Source organism: Megascapheus bottae, chromosome 23 (assembly GCF_031878675.1).
Source record: "Megascapheus bottae isolate mThoBot1 chromosome 23, mThoBot2.hap1, whole genome shotgun sequence".
NCBI lineage: Eukaryota > Metazoa > Chordata > Mammalia > Rodentia > Geomyidae > Megascapheus > Megascapheus bottae.
Window position 1 is genome coordinate 9,381,460 of NC_143531.1, and position 20,010 is coordinate 9,401,469.

At 40.0% G+C, this 20,010-nt stretch overlaps 1 protein-coding gene across 1 annotated transcript in view; it reads right to left on the reverse strand.

The window, feature by feature from the left end:
- The window catches only part of Enpep (glutamyl aminopeptidase), a 76,659-nt gene that overhangs the window by 15,211 nt on the left and 41,438 nt on the right, over positions 1 to 20,010 (reverse strand). The window contains exons 9-13 of the mRNA XM_090356681.1: positions 19,361 to 19,426; positions 19,066 to 19,217; positions 16,481 to 16,560; positions 6,311 to 6,444; positions 4,535 to 4,590 (exon numbers count right to left, since the gene is read on the reverse strand). Of these exons, the coding sequence (XP_090212807.1) occupies positions 4,535 to 4,590; positions 6,311 to 6,444; positions 16,481 to 16,560; positions 19,066 to 19,217; positions 19,361 to 19,426 (488 nt within the window). The remainder of the gene's footprint in view (positions 1 to 4,534; positions 4,591 to 6,310; positions 6,445 to 16,480; positions 16,561 to 19,065; positions 19,218 to 19,360; positions 19,427 to 20,010) is intronic.

The following is a 20,010-nucleotide window of genomic DNA, read 5'->3' on the forward strand; positions in this document are numbered from 1 at the left end:
GCCTATTGATTGCCTGATTCACAAATACAAAAGGACAATTCCCTTCCCACAAGCCAGGCCCACTCCCCGGTATAATTTATAGCTTCTTACTGGAATTTGGCAAAGCTACACCTCAAAGGAGACCTGGCCTTGCTCAACATTTTCCTCCACACCGTCCTGCCTCTCTTACTCCCTCTCTTACTCCTTATCTCACAAGACTACTCTTTTCCAAAACCTCTAAAGAACCTTCACTTCTGGGGAACTCGATCCAAGACAACATTCTTTCCTAACCTCAGGTAACAAACCTCAACTTGTTAAGTCCATAGACAAAGGGCAATTCTGAAGGTCAGGGTTAGCAAGAATTCGCTTCATAAAAACATCTTCTATTTACACGATGAGTGTCTAATCTGGGATGTTTAAATCACAGTATTTTAGCAAAGTTCACAGTATGAACAGGCAGGAAAATTCAACTTAAAGCTTAGGGTAAAGAGCTAAAGCACCTCAAAAGGTTAGGGAACTCATACAAGTGAATGTCTGCATTTTATTTTCTTGGGCATGATTTGGCAAAACTACTCCATCCTTAGAAGAGCCATAGTTAAGAACAATGTCTTGTCAGGTAGGGAAGGTCGCTCTGTGGTTGCACAAAGCCCTGGGTTCAATTCCCTGGTACTATATACACAGCAAAAAACAGAAGTAGTGCTGTGACTCAAGTGGCAGAGCACTAGCTTTGATAAAGCCCAAGACCAGTGGCCAGGCCCTGAGTTCAAGCCCCAGGGCTGGCAAAAAAAAGCAAAACAAAAAAATGGTTTAGAAGGGGGCCTATGTGGAACTAAATCCAAGCAAGGCCTTTGGTGTTCTGAGGAGCACTGACATCTTTCCAGTTGTCTAATTTCTTCACTTGGCGATTAAATTAGATCTCTCACCTAAAACAGTTTCTTTATGATTAGCTAAATCTCTTACGCTTTTCTCAACCTCTTCTCCTTTCTTGTCATGGTAGCCCTATGATGGGGTAAGAGAAGTCTACATTATCTTGTGGTCCCTTTTGCAAATATCTGAAAGAACTCTTTACTGGAGCTGGGTACTGGTGGCTCGCGCCTAAAATCCTAACTGTTTAGGAGGCTGAGAGATGAGGTCCATGATTCAAAGCCAGCCTGAGTAGGAAAATCTGTGAGGCTCTTATTTCCAGTTAATCACCAGAAAATTGGAAGCAGAGCTGTGTTTTAAAGTGGTAGAGTGTGAGTCTTGAGCAGAAAAGCTCAGGGACAGTGCACCGGTCCTGAGTTCTCACACCCCACAATCACCCAAAAGGCAAACACATAACAACAACAACAACAAATAATGTTACACTGATGTAGAGGCCTGGAATCTTGGATTTGTCTACAGTCGCCTGGTGGTATACATTTGCCAGCTTGGCAGAAAGGTAGAAAGGAGCTGATATAGTCAAGAGATATATTACAGGTGCAATCTATACAGCCCTGCTAAATTGATGAAGAAGGATAAGGCTTTGCATGTATGACTGGCTTCCATTCTTTTTTTTTCTGTTGTCTATTGTGGGGCTTGAACTCAGTATCCCATAAACAGAAAAAGCAGGAAGTGGCTCAGGTGGTAGAGTGCTAGCCTTGAGCAAAAGAAACTCAGGGACAGTGCCCAGGACCTAAGTTCAAGCCCTAGGACTGATAAAAATAAAGAAATAAAAATCAATCTGAAAAGAACAAAAGCTTTAATACTTGATTTGACTGAACATATTAGAATTAAAATGGTTTGAAGGGAACTAGAAAAATGATAGATGCATTTTTGTTTCTTAACTTGACCAAGAGTCCTGTTCCACAATAGCACTAGCTCTTCACACTGAACTTGAAGGCCAAAGGAAGGAAGAATGCAACTCTTGGTAGTACCAAGGGCATATGCCTGCAATCCTAGCTACTCAGAAGGCTGAGATCTGAGGATCATGGTTCAAAGCCAATCTCAGGCAGAAAAGTCTGTGATACTCATACCTTCACTAAACTACCACAAAAATGTCAGAAGTGAAGCTGTGGCTCAACTGGTGAAGTGCTAGCCTTGAGAAAAAGGAAGGTCAGGGGCAGCATCCAGGCCCTGAGTTCAAGCCTCAACACCAGCACAAAAGAAGGAGGAGGGAGAGGAGGAAGAAGAGGAAGGGGAGATGATGGCAGACATACTCTGATCCTTGCATTTTCCTTTTTTGAGCACCATCACCCTGCCAATGGCACTTATCTAAGCAATGATACCTTTCAACATTTCCTCATCTTCTCCCAAGTTTCTCACTGGCTTAGGTAGAATCTGTTCTTTCTGAGTTCTTGCAGAAGTAAATCAGGCCAGGTGACAGCTCACCTGCAGTATTATGTTTTTTCACATTAGTTTCACTTTCTCTTTTTTCTTAGCTCTTAAATTTTTCCCCCTGTGGGGTCTTGGCCAAGGAGCTCAGAAAATGTAAGGAAGTCTTTCGAGAGAGTGGAAAGTGTTGAGTTATTTGCTTGACACCCGGTTCCTTAGAAAGAGCAGCTCAAGAGGCATTCACTTCATCTTCAAGCAAAATGAACCATCTGCAGTGTGTTGTGAAGGGAATTAAAGTATAGAGGCTTTGCGATTCTTTGTAATTTCCAGTGGCCAAGAAGCGAAGTTTTAGTTAAAAGGTCATGCTACAAGGAGCATCTGGAGGATTTTGCACCAAAAAAAATGTCTAAATGGTACTGTGATGCTTTAAAATACTCATTGATCATTTGTTTTCACACATAATTTCCCAGAATGGCAGTAGTGCCTTGTACATGGAAGGTCTTTGACATGCATGCATGCATGCATGTATGCATCCATGTATGTATGTATGTATGTATTTTCTGCCAGTCCTAGAGCTTGATCTCAGGGACTGAGCACTGTCCTTGGGCTTTCTTAAGGCTAGAGCTCTACCACACAGCACCACGTCCAGCTTTTTCTATGTGCATGGTACTGAGGAATTGAACCATGATCATGGTGCATGCTAGGCAAGCACTCTATTGCTAGCGTAAACTCCTGGCTCCTGGCATGTATTTCTGTAGTGACTAAGTAGCATACTCTAATGTCATGAAAATTATAATGAATCTACTTTCTGTCCAGGAGATTAAGCCTAAAGATTCCTTAACAAGAATCATACAAAGGGAATCCAGATAATTCATTCAGAACAAACTTTCTTTCATTTTTTTTTGTTTGTCTAAGACAGAGGTTCAAACTCTGCATCTGATGCCTTGGCTCATTGACTGGTACTCTACCACCTGAGACATGCCTCCAGCCCCAAAAGAACCGTTCTAAATGGGCCTTTGCTACTTATCATGAATGGTGGACCATCTTTTAGCTTTTTACTTTTTTGCCGGTCCTGGGGTTTAAACTCAGGGCCTGAGCACTGTCCTTGGGCTTTCTCAAGGCTCCAGCTCTAGCTCTTGAGCCACAGCACCACTTCTGGCTTTTTCTATGTATGTGGTACTGAGGAACTGATCCTGGTCCTTTGTGCCTGCTAGGCAAACACTCTTCTATTAGGCCATGCTCCCGGCCCCTGGTGGACCATCTCTGAACTTTGATCTAATAGTATAATCACTGAGCACTTTCTAAAATTAGATCATCTTTGGGTGATGTGTGTAGATTATTTTCCTCATTTATTCCTCACAATAATTTTCTAAGATCTTCTCTTCTCCATTTTACCCATAAGGAACCTGAGCCAGGGAGGGCAAGCAGAGATGTAAGAGAACTGTGTGTGTGTGTGTGTGTGTGTGTGTGTGTGTGTGTGTGTGTGTGTGTGTGTGTGTGAGAGAGAGAGAGGGGGGGGGGAAGGGGGGAGAGTAAGTGTGCGCAAGCGTATATTCTAGGGCTTAAAATTAAGCTCTCATTTAACATTCTTGCTAAAGGCTAATTCTCTACCTGTTGAGCCATAGCTATATTTCTGTCCTTTTTCTGGTTAACTGGAGATAAGAGTCTCTGATTTGTCTGCTGGGCTGGCTTTGAACTTGGATCTCTACATCTCAGCCATTGGTATCTGACTAGGGGCCACTTAAAAAATGTATTACCCTATAACTTCTACCTTGAAAAAGGACAAAAGGGATTTTATGACTTCTGATATGTCCTCTAGGCATTACATCTCTGGAGCCTTGGTTACTATTAAACTTGTGGCTTTTCTACCAGCCATGGGTTAGTATTGAGCATCAACTTGAGCCATACCATCATCAACTGTACTTAGTACCTTCTCTTTTCAAACTTACTATTTTCTAGATGAACCAGGCAGCTAATAAGTAACAGCCCATCAAAGGCACCCTAAGCCCAGACCCAGAAGCCACTTGCTTTACTCAGATTTTCAATGAGGCAGCCACAAACCCAGATCAATCAAATCACCTGGGTCACTACTTTAATAAATATTTATTGGATTATTGGTCTGAGCTGATCTGAGAATGGAAAAGAAAAAGGTACTACAATCTTTAGAGCTCAGCCTCTGGAGTAAGCTGACAGGCAGGCACGGGCCTTTGGCATGTAATCCTCATCACATTTTAAGTAATTGTGATTTCATTACAAAACTCACCTTGCCAAGGCAAAAGCATCATCAATAAGACTTGCACGGTCAGCAGCGGAAAACTCCTGAGGAAAGATAGGAACACAGGTTTTTAAATTTTTTGTTCTTTTTATGATCCTGCATTCTAGCTTGCCTCTCTCAGGGGCTAGCACATAGTAAGGGCTTAATAATAAAAGACCCTTGAGTGAAGAAGGGTTATGTCCACGAGTAGAAAAGTTAGATTCTAATTCCTACTCTCTTGGCAAACTCCACTCACTGGACATCCCATAGGCTTCCTGTCTGTACATAACACATCCAAGACCAAGATGAACACTGTCTTCCTTGGATCAACTCTGCCTTCTGTGACTCTCCCCTGGATATTCCAAGGTGCTGGCAACACAGTTTTACAGTTTTCCCTTTCCCTCCCCATCACATCTAATCTCTATTAATGAGTCTAACTTTCCTTTTAAGCCCTCAAGATCACCTTAGACAAATCTCCTCCACTAGCTCTTTCCTACCGGCTCTTCCCTGCCCCAGCCTCTGCCTGCTTCTTGTCAGATTCTACACCAGTCTCCTCCATGAAGCACAGATTTGAGAGCTTTTTGGCCACATGGAAGTCCTTTAGTAGTTTGCTTGAATCTTGCCACGGAAGATGTTCTCTGACCTGACTCCAAGCCCCCTCCAGATTGCCTCCAGCCCAGGTGCCTTTGCTCACTCCCTGTTTCTTTCTCTTCATTTGTTTTGCTGTTTGCAGTGTCCCCTATTTTCTGCTGCTGTTGCTCACTCAAATTGAGGGTCAAGAGAGGAGTGCCAACTTTTAAAACGTAGCAAAACGACCATCTCCTCACCGGATGTAGTGACACAGCCTACAATCCCAGCTAGCTGCTTAGGCTAGGGCAAGAGGACTGAAAATTCCAAGTCACCCAGGGAAATTTAGTAAGCTCTATCTTAAAAAGTATGATATAAGAAATAAAATAGTCCAGCCGGGTGCAGTGGCTCATGCCTAGAAACTCAGGAGTCAGATCTGAGGATCAAGGTTCAAAGCCAGCCTGGGCACAAAAGGACCTGAGACTCTTATCTCCAATTAATCTCTAGAAAATGGGAAGTGGGGCTTGGCTCAAGGGTAGGGCGGCAGCCTTGCACTGAAGAGCTCAGGGACAGCGCCCAGGCCAAGTTCAAGCCCCATGACCCACAAGAAAAAAAAAAAAAGGAAATAAAATAGTCCAAATAAAATAGCATAGTTCAGCATAAAGTGCTTGCCTAGAATTCTCAAAGTCCTAGGTGCAATTCCCAGCACCATAAGTAAATAAATGCAAAAACAAGTACAAAAGTCACCTCCCCAGCGAAACCTTCCCAGGTATTCCTGTGGAAAGTGACTTGCTCTCATTTTTTTTTTTTTTTGAGGAAGTACTCAATGTCTATTCAGTTCAAATAATGTCTTTGCTACTGTTACAAAATGTTTCCAAGCAGGTGATTTAAAATTATTTTGGTGTATAGAAAGTATAGGTACAAAACAATTCTTATGTGCAAAAGAAGTCATCAACTCATCTGTAACATCTACTTTCAGGAAGAAGTAATTGTAATGTCACCAACTTTTGTTTTTCTTGATTTGTTTTGAGATGGTATTTTTTAGTTCTACAAGGATTTGTCAAGGTTTCCTGTACTCATAGGATTTTTATCTTAATGTTACTCTCATTTTTTAAAAACCATGATTCTCAAAGCAAAGTGTATCGAAAAAATTAATACCATCAAAATGTTCCTATTGGAACAACAACAAAACCCAACTCAACCACTACTGTCTCATACCTTGTGGTTTGAAGCAAGCTTTGTTGCTATCTGGAACCAAGTTTCTCCTTCATAATTTACACGATAATACCCAATATGATCGGGGTTTATTTTGAAAAAAGCATTTCCACCAGAAGTAGAGTTCAAAGTGATTCCTGCGGTGATAAATAAACACTAATGAGACACATGTTTGCATATACTGTAAACACAGAGATATTAGACCCAGAGGGGCGAAAAAGAAAAGAAAAAGGAATATTAGCTCAAGGAGTCAAGTTCAATTTGGATCCAAAGCCCAAAGTCTAATTCTTATTTAGTTGCCTAACTTTAGAATGTCATTGGAGTGACTAAGCTGAAAAAGAAATAAGTAAAGTCAACAAACATCCTGTCATTTGTGACTTATACTTCTTATTAGCAGAAGCTTGCCAAATGAGTAGAATAATTCTGAGCCAGTCAATCCTTCAATAAAAAGAAATAGTGCTCAAAGACAGAAAAGTCCAGGCCTTATATTCCTAATCATAATAGATTAATTATATAATGAATATTCCCTGGGCAGTCTTGGGAGGGGATAAAAGTGCAAACTCCTAAAAGACTATTTTGTTTATGAAAAATCAACATTGAAGCTGATGGAGATGGCTAACCCTAAGCAGAATAATGATTTGAGAGTTAATAATGCTTTGAAAATGTCAAGAAGACCTACAAGAAAATTGGCATCCAAGCATTTTATTTGTAAGCCATTTCCTACTTGTTCTGGCTATGATGTTTGTCTTTGTATGTAAGGTGTGCTGCTTCCTTATTTTGATTCACTGTAGTAATTTAGCAAACGACTAGAGTTAGCAAATTCGCTTTCTCTCTTAAGCAGTACCCCCTAGTTACATGGGGTTGTGCTATGCACAGTAAAGACACCCAACAATGAAGGAATGGAGTAACACATAGACATGTTGGAAACAAAAGTTGTGCTGTGGCATGAGCATTACTTGTTAGTATTGCGTCTACACTTTTCAACTGCCAGACTTTTTGTTTGTTTGCATGGACCATGCACGCTAGTTTACATAGTGACTTACAAACACTTGGTGTCATTGAGGAATTTCAAATCGTTGAGTGCCATGACAATGGAGAGAAGATGACATAAACATAGGAATGGAAGCTGGAACTGAAGACCTGCACTTCACTGCAAAGAGAAGCAGAAAGACAGAAAAGCTCTGCAGGGTTTTGAAGTATTTTGAGACAGGATGTTGCTCCATAGCCCGTGGTCTTCCTGTCTCAGCCTCTCCAGTGCTAGGATTCCAAGTATGTGCTATCACACCTGACTGACTGATAGAGATTTTGTGTGTGTGTGTGTGTGTGTGTGTGTGTGTGTGTGTGTGTACATTGTGGGACTTGAACTCAGGGCCAGAGTGCTGTCTCTGATCTCTTTTGCTCAAGGATAGTGCTCTACCACGTTGAAGCATAGCTCTGCTTCCAGTTTTCTGGCACTTGATTGAGATAAGCATCTCACACACTTTCCTCCCCAGGCTAGCTTTGAACAGCAATTCTTAAATCTCAGACTTCTGAGTAGCTTAGATTACCTAAGATTACAGTCATGAGCTACGAGTACCTAGTTAGAAGATTTTTTTTTGCCAGTATTGGAGCTTAAACTCAGAGCCTGGCACTGTCTTTGGGCATTCTCAAGGCTAGTGCTCTCACCACTTGAGCCACAGCACCACTTCTGGCTTTTTCCATGTATGTGGTACCAAGGAATCAAACACAGGGCTTTGTGCATGCTAGGCAAGCACTCTATCACAAGGCCAACCTCCCAGCCCCAGAAGAATTTTTTTAAGCAGAGAAGTAGCATGCTCAAGTATATTCTTTGGCAAAGATAATTTTGATAGTAATTTGGGAGATATTTTGGAGGAGAATCAAGTGACTAGATAACGAATTTAGAATCCATCGTCATTATCTAAGGCAGGAAAGGGTAAGGACTCGCACTAATGTGCAGGTGAAGAAAGGAGAAAGGATATAGTAGTCAAGAGATGTATTCCAGGTAAAGGCAATGCAGACCACCTTCTGACTTGATGAGGACACTTAAAGGACAGAAAAGGGCCTGGCATGATGGGAGGAATAACAGTGTTGTGCTTAAGGAACAGAAGATGGTAAGCCAGTTGGGGTGGGAAGGATGATTTAAATTTGGAAAGTGTTTACAGGTCTGGAAGATATCCAGGATACAGTAGTGTTTTTGTTTTTATTTTTGTTTTTGTTTTAATATAATCTATGAGTATACTCTTCAACCAGACATTAACTTTCCTCAGGATCTTTCTGAATAGGTACTTGACAAATTATAAACCCTCACCTCACTCATGCCATATTAATCTTTTTTTTTTCTTTTTTGTCATTCTCCCATGGACAAGTTGTTGAAAGGAAGCTAATCTTTTGACAACCTTGCACTTCGAATGTCTGCATCAGGAGGAGAGTCTCCTGCTAAGTATAAAGCCATATGTGACAGGAGAAGGAACATGAACTTTTGTGTCTGATAGACCTAGGATAAAATCCTTTCCCTGTGTCTGACTGGCGGGTATCATCCTGGATAAATCACTTGACCTCTCATATTCCTGTTCACCAGGAGAAACACAGGGATTAAAAATCCCTCTCGGGCTCGAGATTAAATAAGATCCCATAGGTAAAGTATCGGTCAGCCAGTTACAAGCTATGTGCTCCACAAATGGTAGCTGTCCACATGGTTATGAAAGGACCTGGGCTGCCAGATCTATAAATAGTCAGGCAAACAGAAATAGCACTGAGAAGTTCCTGGCAATCCAGCCCAAACACTGTAGTATTTTAGTGGTGCTTTATATACTCCCAGTTAAGCCTGTCTAGGGTTACTGTGATTTTTCTCACTTTATAGATGAGGAAGCTGAGATCCAGGAAGTCAGTAGTTAAGGACTTCCCAAGTTCACGCTACCTTCCGAACAGCTGGCAGCAGAGGAATACTGTGGGTGGTTGAGCTTTATAAAGAAGTTGGACTAAAATATAGATGCCTGTTCTTGGAGACACATAGAAAAAAGGTCGCATGTTTCATTTTCTTCTTTTTTGTTTTGTTTTGTTTTCTGATTATAACCCTGGTATATGTTCTTTATGGGATACTTAAAAATACAAAAAAATAAGTTAATGTAGATTACTTTAAAAACAAATATCCTATTGGTCATCAGTAACTCACATCTAATGAATGACTCAGGTAGCTGAGATCTGAAGATTCCAGTTCAAAGCCAGGCCAAGCAGACAAATCATAAGAGACACTTATCTCCAATTAACCAGCAAGAAAAAAAAAACGAAAGCAGAAGTGAAGGAGTAGTTCAAGTGAAAGAGTAACCACCTTGAACAAAAATAACTAAGCAAGAGCATGAGGCCATGGTTTCAGGCCCTGGTACTGGCATACCCAAGCAAACACATATTAGCAAAAGCAATCCATTGATTGCTTTGGTAGGCCTGGTACCATTTTTGTCTTATTCTATCTCTGCCAAGATACAGAAGTTTGAACATCCCAGTGGGTAAAAGAAGAAAATGGGGCTGCTGTGTTCTGAGCTGGGACAGCCACCCAGGAGAGATAGCATGTCAAGGAGTACCTCTTTTTGGGCCAATAGACAAACAAATAAGAAGCTTTTATTGCATGGAGCTTTTATTGATAGTTTCTAAATACGGTAATTAGGTTCACCTGGATAATATTATCAGGCGATCACAGATTGATGACATCTTTAAAATAATTGATCTCCCTTAACTCTCCCCTAATCCTTACTAAGTAAACTTTCTTTGTGGGAAGAGTTGCCTAATTAGCTGGCCATGAGTATGCCAGTTCATGAGGCCAGTGTATTTTATCTGAGTAAATGAACAAATTAGCATTCTTGGTTAATCTCTTGTATGTTTGGTTTTGATGAAAAAAAATCTCCCAAAGACCTGACTGAAACTTCTGAACCAGAAAAACGGACTCCATAATCACTCAATCAAAGTCCACACATTCCACAAGTCTGAGCTTGAAAACTGGAAGAAAGTCCTTTCTATACAAACATGCATGCCCAACTTTATTTTGGAAATATACGTTCAGTTATATCTATTGCATTTTCAGCAAAATCAGTCTCTGTAGCAGTCAGAATTTGGTGATCTAAATTCTCTACAGTCTGCAAAGAAGAGTTATACAAAGTTATCCTAAAGCCTCTACCTCAACTCGACCTTCATGTTATGTATAAGAATGTCCATTTTGAGTAGAGCTGTGGCTCAAAGTGGAAGAGCTATAGCCATGAGAAAAAGACCTCAGAGACAGTGCCCGGGCCCTGAGTTCAAACCCATGAACAGCAGCAACAACAACAACAAAAAAACTGGTAATAATTGTATGTATGTAGAGACATAACATAAAGAATGTCCATTTTAACTACTGAGTTTTCACTACACTCGTTACCTAGTTAGTAAATAATAATTTTCAATCCTTCTAAGTGTTATAAAACAGCAAACAAAGAGCAAAAATGGGATATACTACTACATAAAGATCTATTGAAAATAGCCAAATAGCTGATACCAGAGATAGAGACATACCTAAAATATACAGACATACCTAAAATATACACGGGAAACAGATTGAGGCAAATGACCCTCAGTTAAGCAAAGATTCTTAAGATATACATTTCCATTTGTTGGTCATAGAGGACACAGAGGACAAGAGATAGGACATCAACTGTCTATCTACAAAAAAGTATTACTTGCTTGAAAATGAAATGCGTTGTTTGAAATATAATGCAAGTTCAGGCACTGGGGCATACACCTACTATCCTAGCAACACAAGAGGCTAAGATCTAAGAATTGTGGTTCAAATGCAAGACAGAAAAGCCTGTGAGACCTTTATCACCACTTAACCAGCAAAATGCTGGAAGTGGGAGTGTGTCTCAAGTGGTAGAGCATCAGCCTTGAACAAAAACATTGAAGGAGTGCCCTACTAACAGCGCGCGCACACACACACACACACACACACACAAGTATATACATTAAAAACAGCAGGAATTAAGAGTCAGTGAAGCTGACTGCATACACTGTATTACAGAAAAAGTATTTAGAATGACTTATCTTGTCATTAATTCCCAGTGAGCAATAATAGCAAAAGCAAGTCTAAAGAAATAGATTTGGGGAGGAATAAATTCATTTTAAAAGAGAAATCCAAGTCAGATGCCAGTGGCTCACGCCTGTACAACTCAGAAGGCTGAGATCTAAGGTTGGTGTTTCGAAGCCAGCCTGAGCAAGAGAGTGTGAGACTTTTATCTCTGCTAAAACAATAAAAAAAAGTCAAAAGTGGAGCTGTGGCTCAAGAGGCAGCTTTGAGCAAAAGAAATCAGGACAGGCCCTGAGTTCAAGTTCAAGCCTCAGAACCAGCATCTACCATCCCAACAAAAGAGAGGAAGGGAGGGAGGGAGGGAAAAGAGAGAGAGAGAGAGAGAGAGAGAGAGAGAGAGAGAGAGAGAGAGAGAGAGAGGGAGCCATTTAAAAGATGTTATTAATATTTATAGTCTAAATAACTAGAAAAGAAGTTTCTATTGTTAGAAAGTGCATGTTAATTTCTTAGCTAATGCTTAAAAGATTCTGTACATTAAGAATGTAAGGGAAAGACGGGGGTGGGGCGCCGTCCCTTTACTGCCCAGGACATCTCTAACTGATAATCAACAAAGCAGCCCCCAGCAAGGAGGCAGGGCTGGTAACACGAGCTGGGTGCCCATTCTCTACCCTCAGGACACGTTTGTCATCTGTGCTCTGATCTGAGAACTGAAGACGGCCTCAGACAGGAAGCAGGAACTTATTGCATTGCCTAAAAATGGAACAGGCACTTTGAAGTAGGAAGAGGCGGCTAATTTTCATCTGGCTGGGAGACCCGTCCTGATTCTGAAGTTTCAGATAAGGGCAGTTGGTCATCATAGCTTTGGAACATCTAAGCCTCTTTCTTTATCCATCTGTTCACTCGTTCACTCAGCCAAATAATACAAGGTGATTGCTGAGATCAGAAAAGCAACAGCAGCCACAAAGAAGCTCCATTTTCTCAAGAATTATTTCACAATGAGGAGAGACACAAGTGAACAGTTATAGGGGAAAATGTGTTAAGTATATTGTCAGAGGGAAAGAAAAGAGCAGGAGAGTTCTATCCTCACTTCCATGGCACATCCTGCCTACATTACTGGCCTTCTCTACACTTGTTCACGCTTCATCACCTATTTAGCTTCCATCGTCAGCTGGGGAGCTCTTGGCTTAAATGTTCTTTAGGAAGCCCAAATCTGGCCTGGTACTTGTCCTGTGAATTCCCTTCACCCATCTGTATCACCTGCTGACTCAGCAGCACAAGACAAGACAGTAGTCTACCCCAAAATGAGATCACCACTTTCTTCCCCGTGAATTATCCCCAAATCAACTTCTTTTTTCTTTCTTTTCTTTTTTTTTTTTTTTTGGTATTTTATCACTGGGGTAACATAGAGGGGTTACCGTTACAATTGTTTAGTTTAAATAGTATATTTTATGTGAATTTTACTAAATTAAAAAAAGAATCTCGATGCTAGAACTAGAGAGCTCTTTATTCATTAAATAATCCCAGTGGGTCTTGATATTTACCAGTACATTGACTAGCTAGAATAATAACATTATTTATAGCCAGAGTAAGTCCTTCATTATAATTGAATTTTGCTTCCTCCCTTTGCCTCATTTCTGCATCTTCAGTAAGTGACTTATTAATTGATGAGAAAATATTTGTTTCCTACATTTCAGTGGTCTTTTTTTTTATAACATCATAACTCAGATTGCGCATGCTTTTCAAACCCAAAAAGATAAAGGCCAAAGTAAGGTCTTTCCCTGAATCAGGTTATTTCCTGTTTCACAGACCTACTGAGCATTACTTCCGTGTGGAAAATACAGTCTATGCAGTCCTTTAGCAGAAGATTCTTTCCCTTTTAAAAATGTTGATGTGGTTTAAGGATTTGCAAACACTATTCAACTAGTCATAGTAAAGTTGCTTAGGGAGTTTCTCTCAAATTCAGGAGCCAGCCATCTGTGCACTCTGCTGGAGAGGGCTTAGCTGTAGAACTAGATGTCTGCATGTCTTTCACATTCCCTCAGGTTTTATGAAGCACAGTTTGAGTCCCGTGGTATAGTTCATTGTTTTAAAGGCATGATTAAGATGTTGAGTGAATGGAATTGTGTATCATAGATGCTTAAAGAGGAAGAGAATACTAAAAACAGAATCTGCTTGTATACATGCTTGGCACTAACTGTCACGTTTGCATCTGTCATTACAGAAGAACTTAGTGCCAATGTCTCACTGACAGTCCTATAGGTTAGTTTCGATAGATACTTGTCTGCAGGAAGCAATAAGGATTGAATTCACATATTCCAACTAGGCTACCTAAAAAGTACATAATGTATATTAAAGCAAGACATATTCCAAATGCTCAAAACAGGCAAATGTGCCTGTACAGAGTTGTTATGTCAGGAAAATGCTGGGTAGATTGTATTAGGATGGATGGATGATGCTGTTACATTTGTTAACCAAGGTTCTGCTCAGACCTTCTTCAACTTTCAGTTAGATGTGTCAACAATTATGGAAAATATGTGGTAACAGATCACAGCTCTTCAAAATATTTGAATGAAATCTTAAACTTTCTTACTATGTCTCTTACCAGTGCTGGCACACTTTTTTTTTTGAATCCTGAGCTTGAGCTCAGGACCTGAGGCTAGCCCTCTACACCTGAGCCATAGCACCACTTCTGGCTCTTTCTATGTATGTAGTACCAAGGAATCAAACCCAGGTCTTTGTGCATGCTAGGCAAGCACTCTACCACTAGGCCAAACTCCCGGCCTCCTGGTACACATTTTTAAGTGTCTTTTTTTTAATGTCTTTCCCATTTTCTTTTGTCAAATGTCCTACAAGGAAGAAAATTGTCAGAAGGAAGTTCATAAAAGATAGAACTTAGTACTTAAACATATATGCACATATATGTGTACATGTATGTATGCTAAGACAAAATGACAAACTGGTCTGGGATTTCTGAAACAATTCAGGATTGCTAACCATGATGTTGTAAGAATCGTTAGCATGGATAACAAAGGGGAAATGGTATTGTAAAAGAGAGGACTCTTCATAGTAGCACAGCTGAGAAAGTTTGTAGAAAACAAAAATCACAAACGGTTTTATGGTGGAATTTACAACGAAAAGAAAGATCAGCAGTTTGAAAACCTCCTGCAAACAGAATAAAACTTGGGCACAGATGATTCTAGCAGCATTTTGCGGGGTTAAAACAACCCAAGAACCTATCAATTGGTACTTAAAGTATGATATATATCCATAAAATAAAGTACAACTTGCCCTAAAAAATGATGAAACACTAATCCGTGTCACAGCTTAAAAACATCAAGATAAAAGGTAAAAGCCACAAAGTAACCATTGTGTTATGTCATTTATATAAGATGTACAGAATACACCAACCTATGAAGATATGGCTCAGTTTAGTGGCTTTCCTGGGGCTGTGCAATGGGGGGACGGGGTGATGGTTTCATGTCTATCTTAAGTAGAGCCTTCTTTGTTCTTTATCTATTTTTTTTTTGCCAGTCCTGGGCTTGAGCTCAGGGTTTAAACACTGTCCTTGGACTTTCTCAAGGCTAGAGCTCTACCACTTGAGCCTCAGCACCACGTCCAGCTTTTTTCTATGTATGTGGTACCAAGGAATCGAACCCGGGTCTTCATGCATGCTAGGCAAGCACTTTAACCACTAGGCCAAACTCCCGGCCCCTATCTATTTTTTTTTATGATGGCACTTTGTGGTTTGAAGTCAGGGCCTTGCACTTGCTAGGCAGGCGTTCTATTGTTGAATCTTGTCTCCAGCCCTTATCTATCCTAGATATTTGGAGAGAGGGTTTTGTTGGGGCTCAGGCCCACACCTGGACCATAATCTTCCTATTTAAGGTTTCCCATAACAACCGGGATGATGGCTCATGCCTAGCTTCTTCGCTTATGATGGAGTCTCCTCAGCTTTTTATTTATTTGTTTATTTATTTATTTTGGCCTGGGCTTGACTGGAATGGCGATGCTCCTAATCTCAGCTTGCCACATAGCTGGGGCAGTGAGGGCAAACTACCATAACCATCTATTGGTTGAGAAGGATGTGAACTCTTTCTGTGGGGATGAAGACTCTGGACTGTGGCAATGACCTCACGTATCGGCGCATATAACTTAAAAACTCAGACACTAAGTTGTTCACTTTGGACAGGTGAATTGTGAGACTGAGGATGCAGCTCAGCGACAGACAAGTGCTATGTATGCTCAAAGCCCCGGATTTGTTTCCCACCACAGCAAGATGAAACAGACTATCTGGTATGTGAACTATAACTCCATGAAGCTGCTTTCTGAAAAGAAGTCAAGGAGGGTAAAGGTGAATGCAGACATAATTACTATTTTAGAATGCTCTCCAGGGACAAAAACATAGGTAGATAAAAGGGCAAGAGCTCTGCTATCCTAGATCAAGCCCTCATGGGATGAAGAGAAGAAGAGACTTGGCTTGTTTTCCATAAGAAATGTTTTGAGACACTAAGTCCCATGGAAAAAATATAGAATAAGATTCTTCCATGATTGTTGCTGAAACCTACCTCATGGATTACTTCTTTCCAGCAAGTTGGAGGTATGTGATAATGTCTCCTGGCTTTTTGAAAAAATAACTCTACTTTCTTTATCAAGTAAGAAAATGAAAAATTAGTGGAGACAGAACAAGAAATATATTGCAAGGCCATGATGGCTTTAATTCAATAAAAAGCATTTTAAAATTGTCACATAAAGTATATCTGATATAAAGCAAAGCAAAGAAAGAAGAAAAGGGTAAGAGGAAGAAGGGAAAGAGAGGAAGAAGGAAAGAGAGGAAGAAAGAAGGAAGGAAGGAGGGAAAAGAAGTAAAGAATCATTGATCTTTCAATGATTGGACATATAAAATATTTACTTGATGTAAGTCATGGAAAAAAACATTAAAATGAATAGCTCAAGGTAGGAAAAATTTCTCATAGATAAAGATTTGGAATCATCAATAAATTAAAAGGTATCTTTTCACTGAAATTTACTTAAGTTCTGGCCTTATTGTTGTCTTTTAAATTTGTCATTATATTAGCTTAATGAAGTGCATCAATTTAGAAAAGAAATAAATCATTAGCAATATTTACCTCCTTTTCCTGACCTATTGTAGACTACAATACTTGATACATTATTTTCGGTCCATTTAACTGGAATATTCCATGTGTAACTAAAATTTTTAAAAAAAAGAAAAATTTAACTTAATTACTAAAAGAAAGAGAAGACATTACAAGTAAAAAATCAACTAGATAAAAATATTTTCCTACTCAATGTGTAGAACACAATCTTTAATTAACACAAAATTCTTTCATAATATAGCTACCTGATTGTTTACAACTGCTATAAAGCAATATATGTAGAAATCTGCATCAAAAATGGAAGATTATTCAGTTAAATGTATTGAGGCTTTGGAACAAGGCTTTTTGCAGAACAACCTGCAAAAGTATAGCACATTATACTAGAATATTGAACATTCACACACTCACACACATGTTTGTGCACTATTGTTTCTGTCAAGGAATATAAAACATTGTTAGACTTCAGAAGATTGTTCCACCATCATGCAAAGAAAATATTTTTTTAATTATGAGAATGCATACATTAGAAAGGAAATAAAACTTTAGGGGTTCTAGGTGCAGTCATTTGTTATTTAGTATTTTCTGTTATCAGGGGAGGGGCAGAGGGAACATTAACCTTGTCTGTCTGCTTGCCTGCCCTTCTCTCTCTCTCCCTCTCCCTCTCCCCCTCCCCCAGCCCTCTCTCTCTCTCAACTTGAACTCAGGGCCTGGCACTGTTTCTGAGCTTTTTTACTCTCTCACTTTGAGCCAGAGTGCCACTTCTGGTTTTCTGGTGGTTAATTGGAGATAAGACTGTCACAGACTTTCATGTCCGGACTGGCTTTGAACCACAATCCTCAGATCTCAGCCTTCTGAGTAGCCAGAATTAGATCTCAAAAAGTAATCTTAAATATTTCTCTTCACTTTAGCTAAGACATCAGAAAACACAGGCCACATTGAAAGACGATAAACCTGTATGAGAAATCTACTACTAGCTGTCCTATGTTTATTTATTTATTAATTTATTATTTTCAACACTAGGATTTGAACCCAAGCCCTTAAGTTAGTTAGGCTGGTCTCACACTTCTTATCTTTGTTCTATTAATTTTTTTTTTTTTTTGGTGCCAGTCCTGGGTTTCAGCTCCGGGCCTGAGCACTGTCCTTGGACTTTCTCAAGGCTAGAGCTCTACCACTTGAGCCTCAGCACCACTTCCGGCTTTTTTTCTATTTATGTGGTACCGAGGAATCGAACCTGGGTCTTTGTACATGCTAGGCAAGCACTGTACCCCTAGGCCAAACTCCCGGCCCCAGTTCTATTAATTTTTTTTACAACATTGCATAGCTTTTTTCGTGCTTCCCTGCTCTAAGGCATTGTGCCTTGGTTAATGGTATAACAGGTTCTTTGATCTCTGAATACAGTTCATAAATTTATTTTCTGGTGCCTCAACTATGCTTCTTATAGAGTCTGAGCTTCCTTGGTTTGTTTGCTCACATGGGACATGAAGCATTTATGTCTGATCGTCCTTTCCATGTGTCTGGAATGCTTCCTCATTCATTCATGTTTAAAGGGAAAAAACTTGGTCATTCTTCGTTTTTGTTTTTGTTTTCCTTTGTGATAGTACTTAGACTGGAACTCAGGATAATGAGGCTGGAACTCAAGACCTCATTCGAGGCAGAAACACTATCACCTGAACCACACCTCCACTTTCAGTTTTTTTTCTGGTTAGTTGGAGATAAGACTTCTCTTCTCAGGCTGGCTTTGAACCTGAAATTGCAAGTGTGAACCACCAGCCAGCACTGAGTTGCTTATCCTTGGTGGATGGCAATCTCCATACTACTTCAAGAAGGAGATGTGGTTTATTGAAGCAGGTTTGGCCAGGCACGCAGGCCTGCACATCCTACAGATTACACAATGGAAAACACTTTGTTGTGAGAATCCGAGTCATTGGCTCTGACTACTTGATTTTTGCAAATCTTGCAAATCTTTTCATTCTTCACTATAACCCACAGCCTGTCTAAGAAGAAAAGACCTCTTATTATTTATTATATAGCTATACCTTCCTCATTAAGTCTCCTCTGATTTTCTTCCAAAATTTCCTACTGTGCACCACCTTACCCATTTATATTCTTTAATAGAATTTTTGTCTATTTTATAATATCAGTACTGGGCCTTGAACTCAAAGCCTGCATGCTATCTCTTAGCTTTTCCTCTCAAGACCAGCACTCTACCACTTCAGTCACAGCTCCACTTCTAGAATTTTGGTGGTAAATTGGTGATAACAGTCTCAATGGACTTTACTTCCTAGGCTGGTTTCAAACCATGATCCTCAGATCTCAACCTCTTGAGTAGCTAGGATTTCAGGCCATGATCCACCAGCACTTGACAAGTTTATTATTTTTTCAGTGCTTCTGTTCCTCTTATCCCAATATGTGGGAACACTGGACATGTATAGAAGTGTTTAGTCCAAGATTTTGAACAGGAGACCCTGTTGGCCAGTTTTGAACTCTTTCGTTTCCTCTTTTCCATCAATCATGCATTCAAGAGCAGAAGCCAAGGAACTGAACAGGATTGCTGTAAAACCTCTACTTTCCTTTTGAACTGTGTGGTAGAGGCTTACCTGAGAGGTGAGGGTGGTTGTAAGGGATCCGCATTGGGATCAAGCAGGAAGCGCTGCTGTGTGATGTCTGCCTGATTTTTCACGTTGAGCACAGGATAACCCATCTGGCTCGTCCACGTGTCCATTACTTCTTTCACTGGGAGATTACTTGCCTGAGATTGAAAACAAAAAAGTAGATGAAATACGAACAAACACAAAGGCTTGGCTAATGAGTACAAGAAATGACTGGTAAACTATGTGAACATTGAACTCATCCCCCCACAAAAAATTCTTGGAAGAATGGACTTTTCCATACCTCTTCGAGAGACTTCCAAAAGTCTGACGTTTTTGCATTCTTGAACTCGAAGTTTTTCAGGTAAATCTAGAGGCAAAAGACAGCCAAAGCTTTAGAAGGCAACATTAGTGTCTCTCACACTTCTATAACATGAACTAAAAGATCCCCCCCGCCAAATTGTGCCTCAATGACACAAAGCCAACCACAGAAAACATGCTAACACATGAACTGCCTTCCGTTGTAATATCATTTAGTGGATACTTTAACCCTACGTCATTTTCATGTCATGACGTATTTTCCTTTTTTCAATTATTTTAGTTTTTTTTTTAAATCATCTAATGTATTTACTTATGTGTGCCTGTATTGGGGCTTGAACTTAGGGCCTCATGCTCTTGCTTAACATTTTCACTCAAGGCTGGTATGAGCCACAGTTCCACATGTGACTATTTTGGTGATTAATTGGAGATCAGAATCTCGTGGACTCTCCTGTTCCTTCTGGCTTTCAACCTTAATCCTTAGATCTCAGCCTCCTGAGTATCTAGAGTTATAGGCCTCAGTTACCACCACTCAACTTTGGTAATTTTTTTTTTGTCAATCCTGGGCACTTTTGCTCAAAGCCAGCACTCTGCCACTTGAGCTACCTTTTCTGTGTTATGTGGCACTAAGGAATC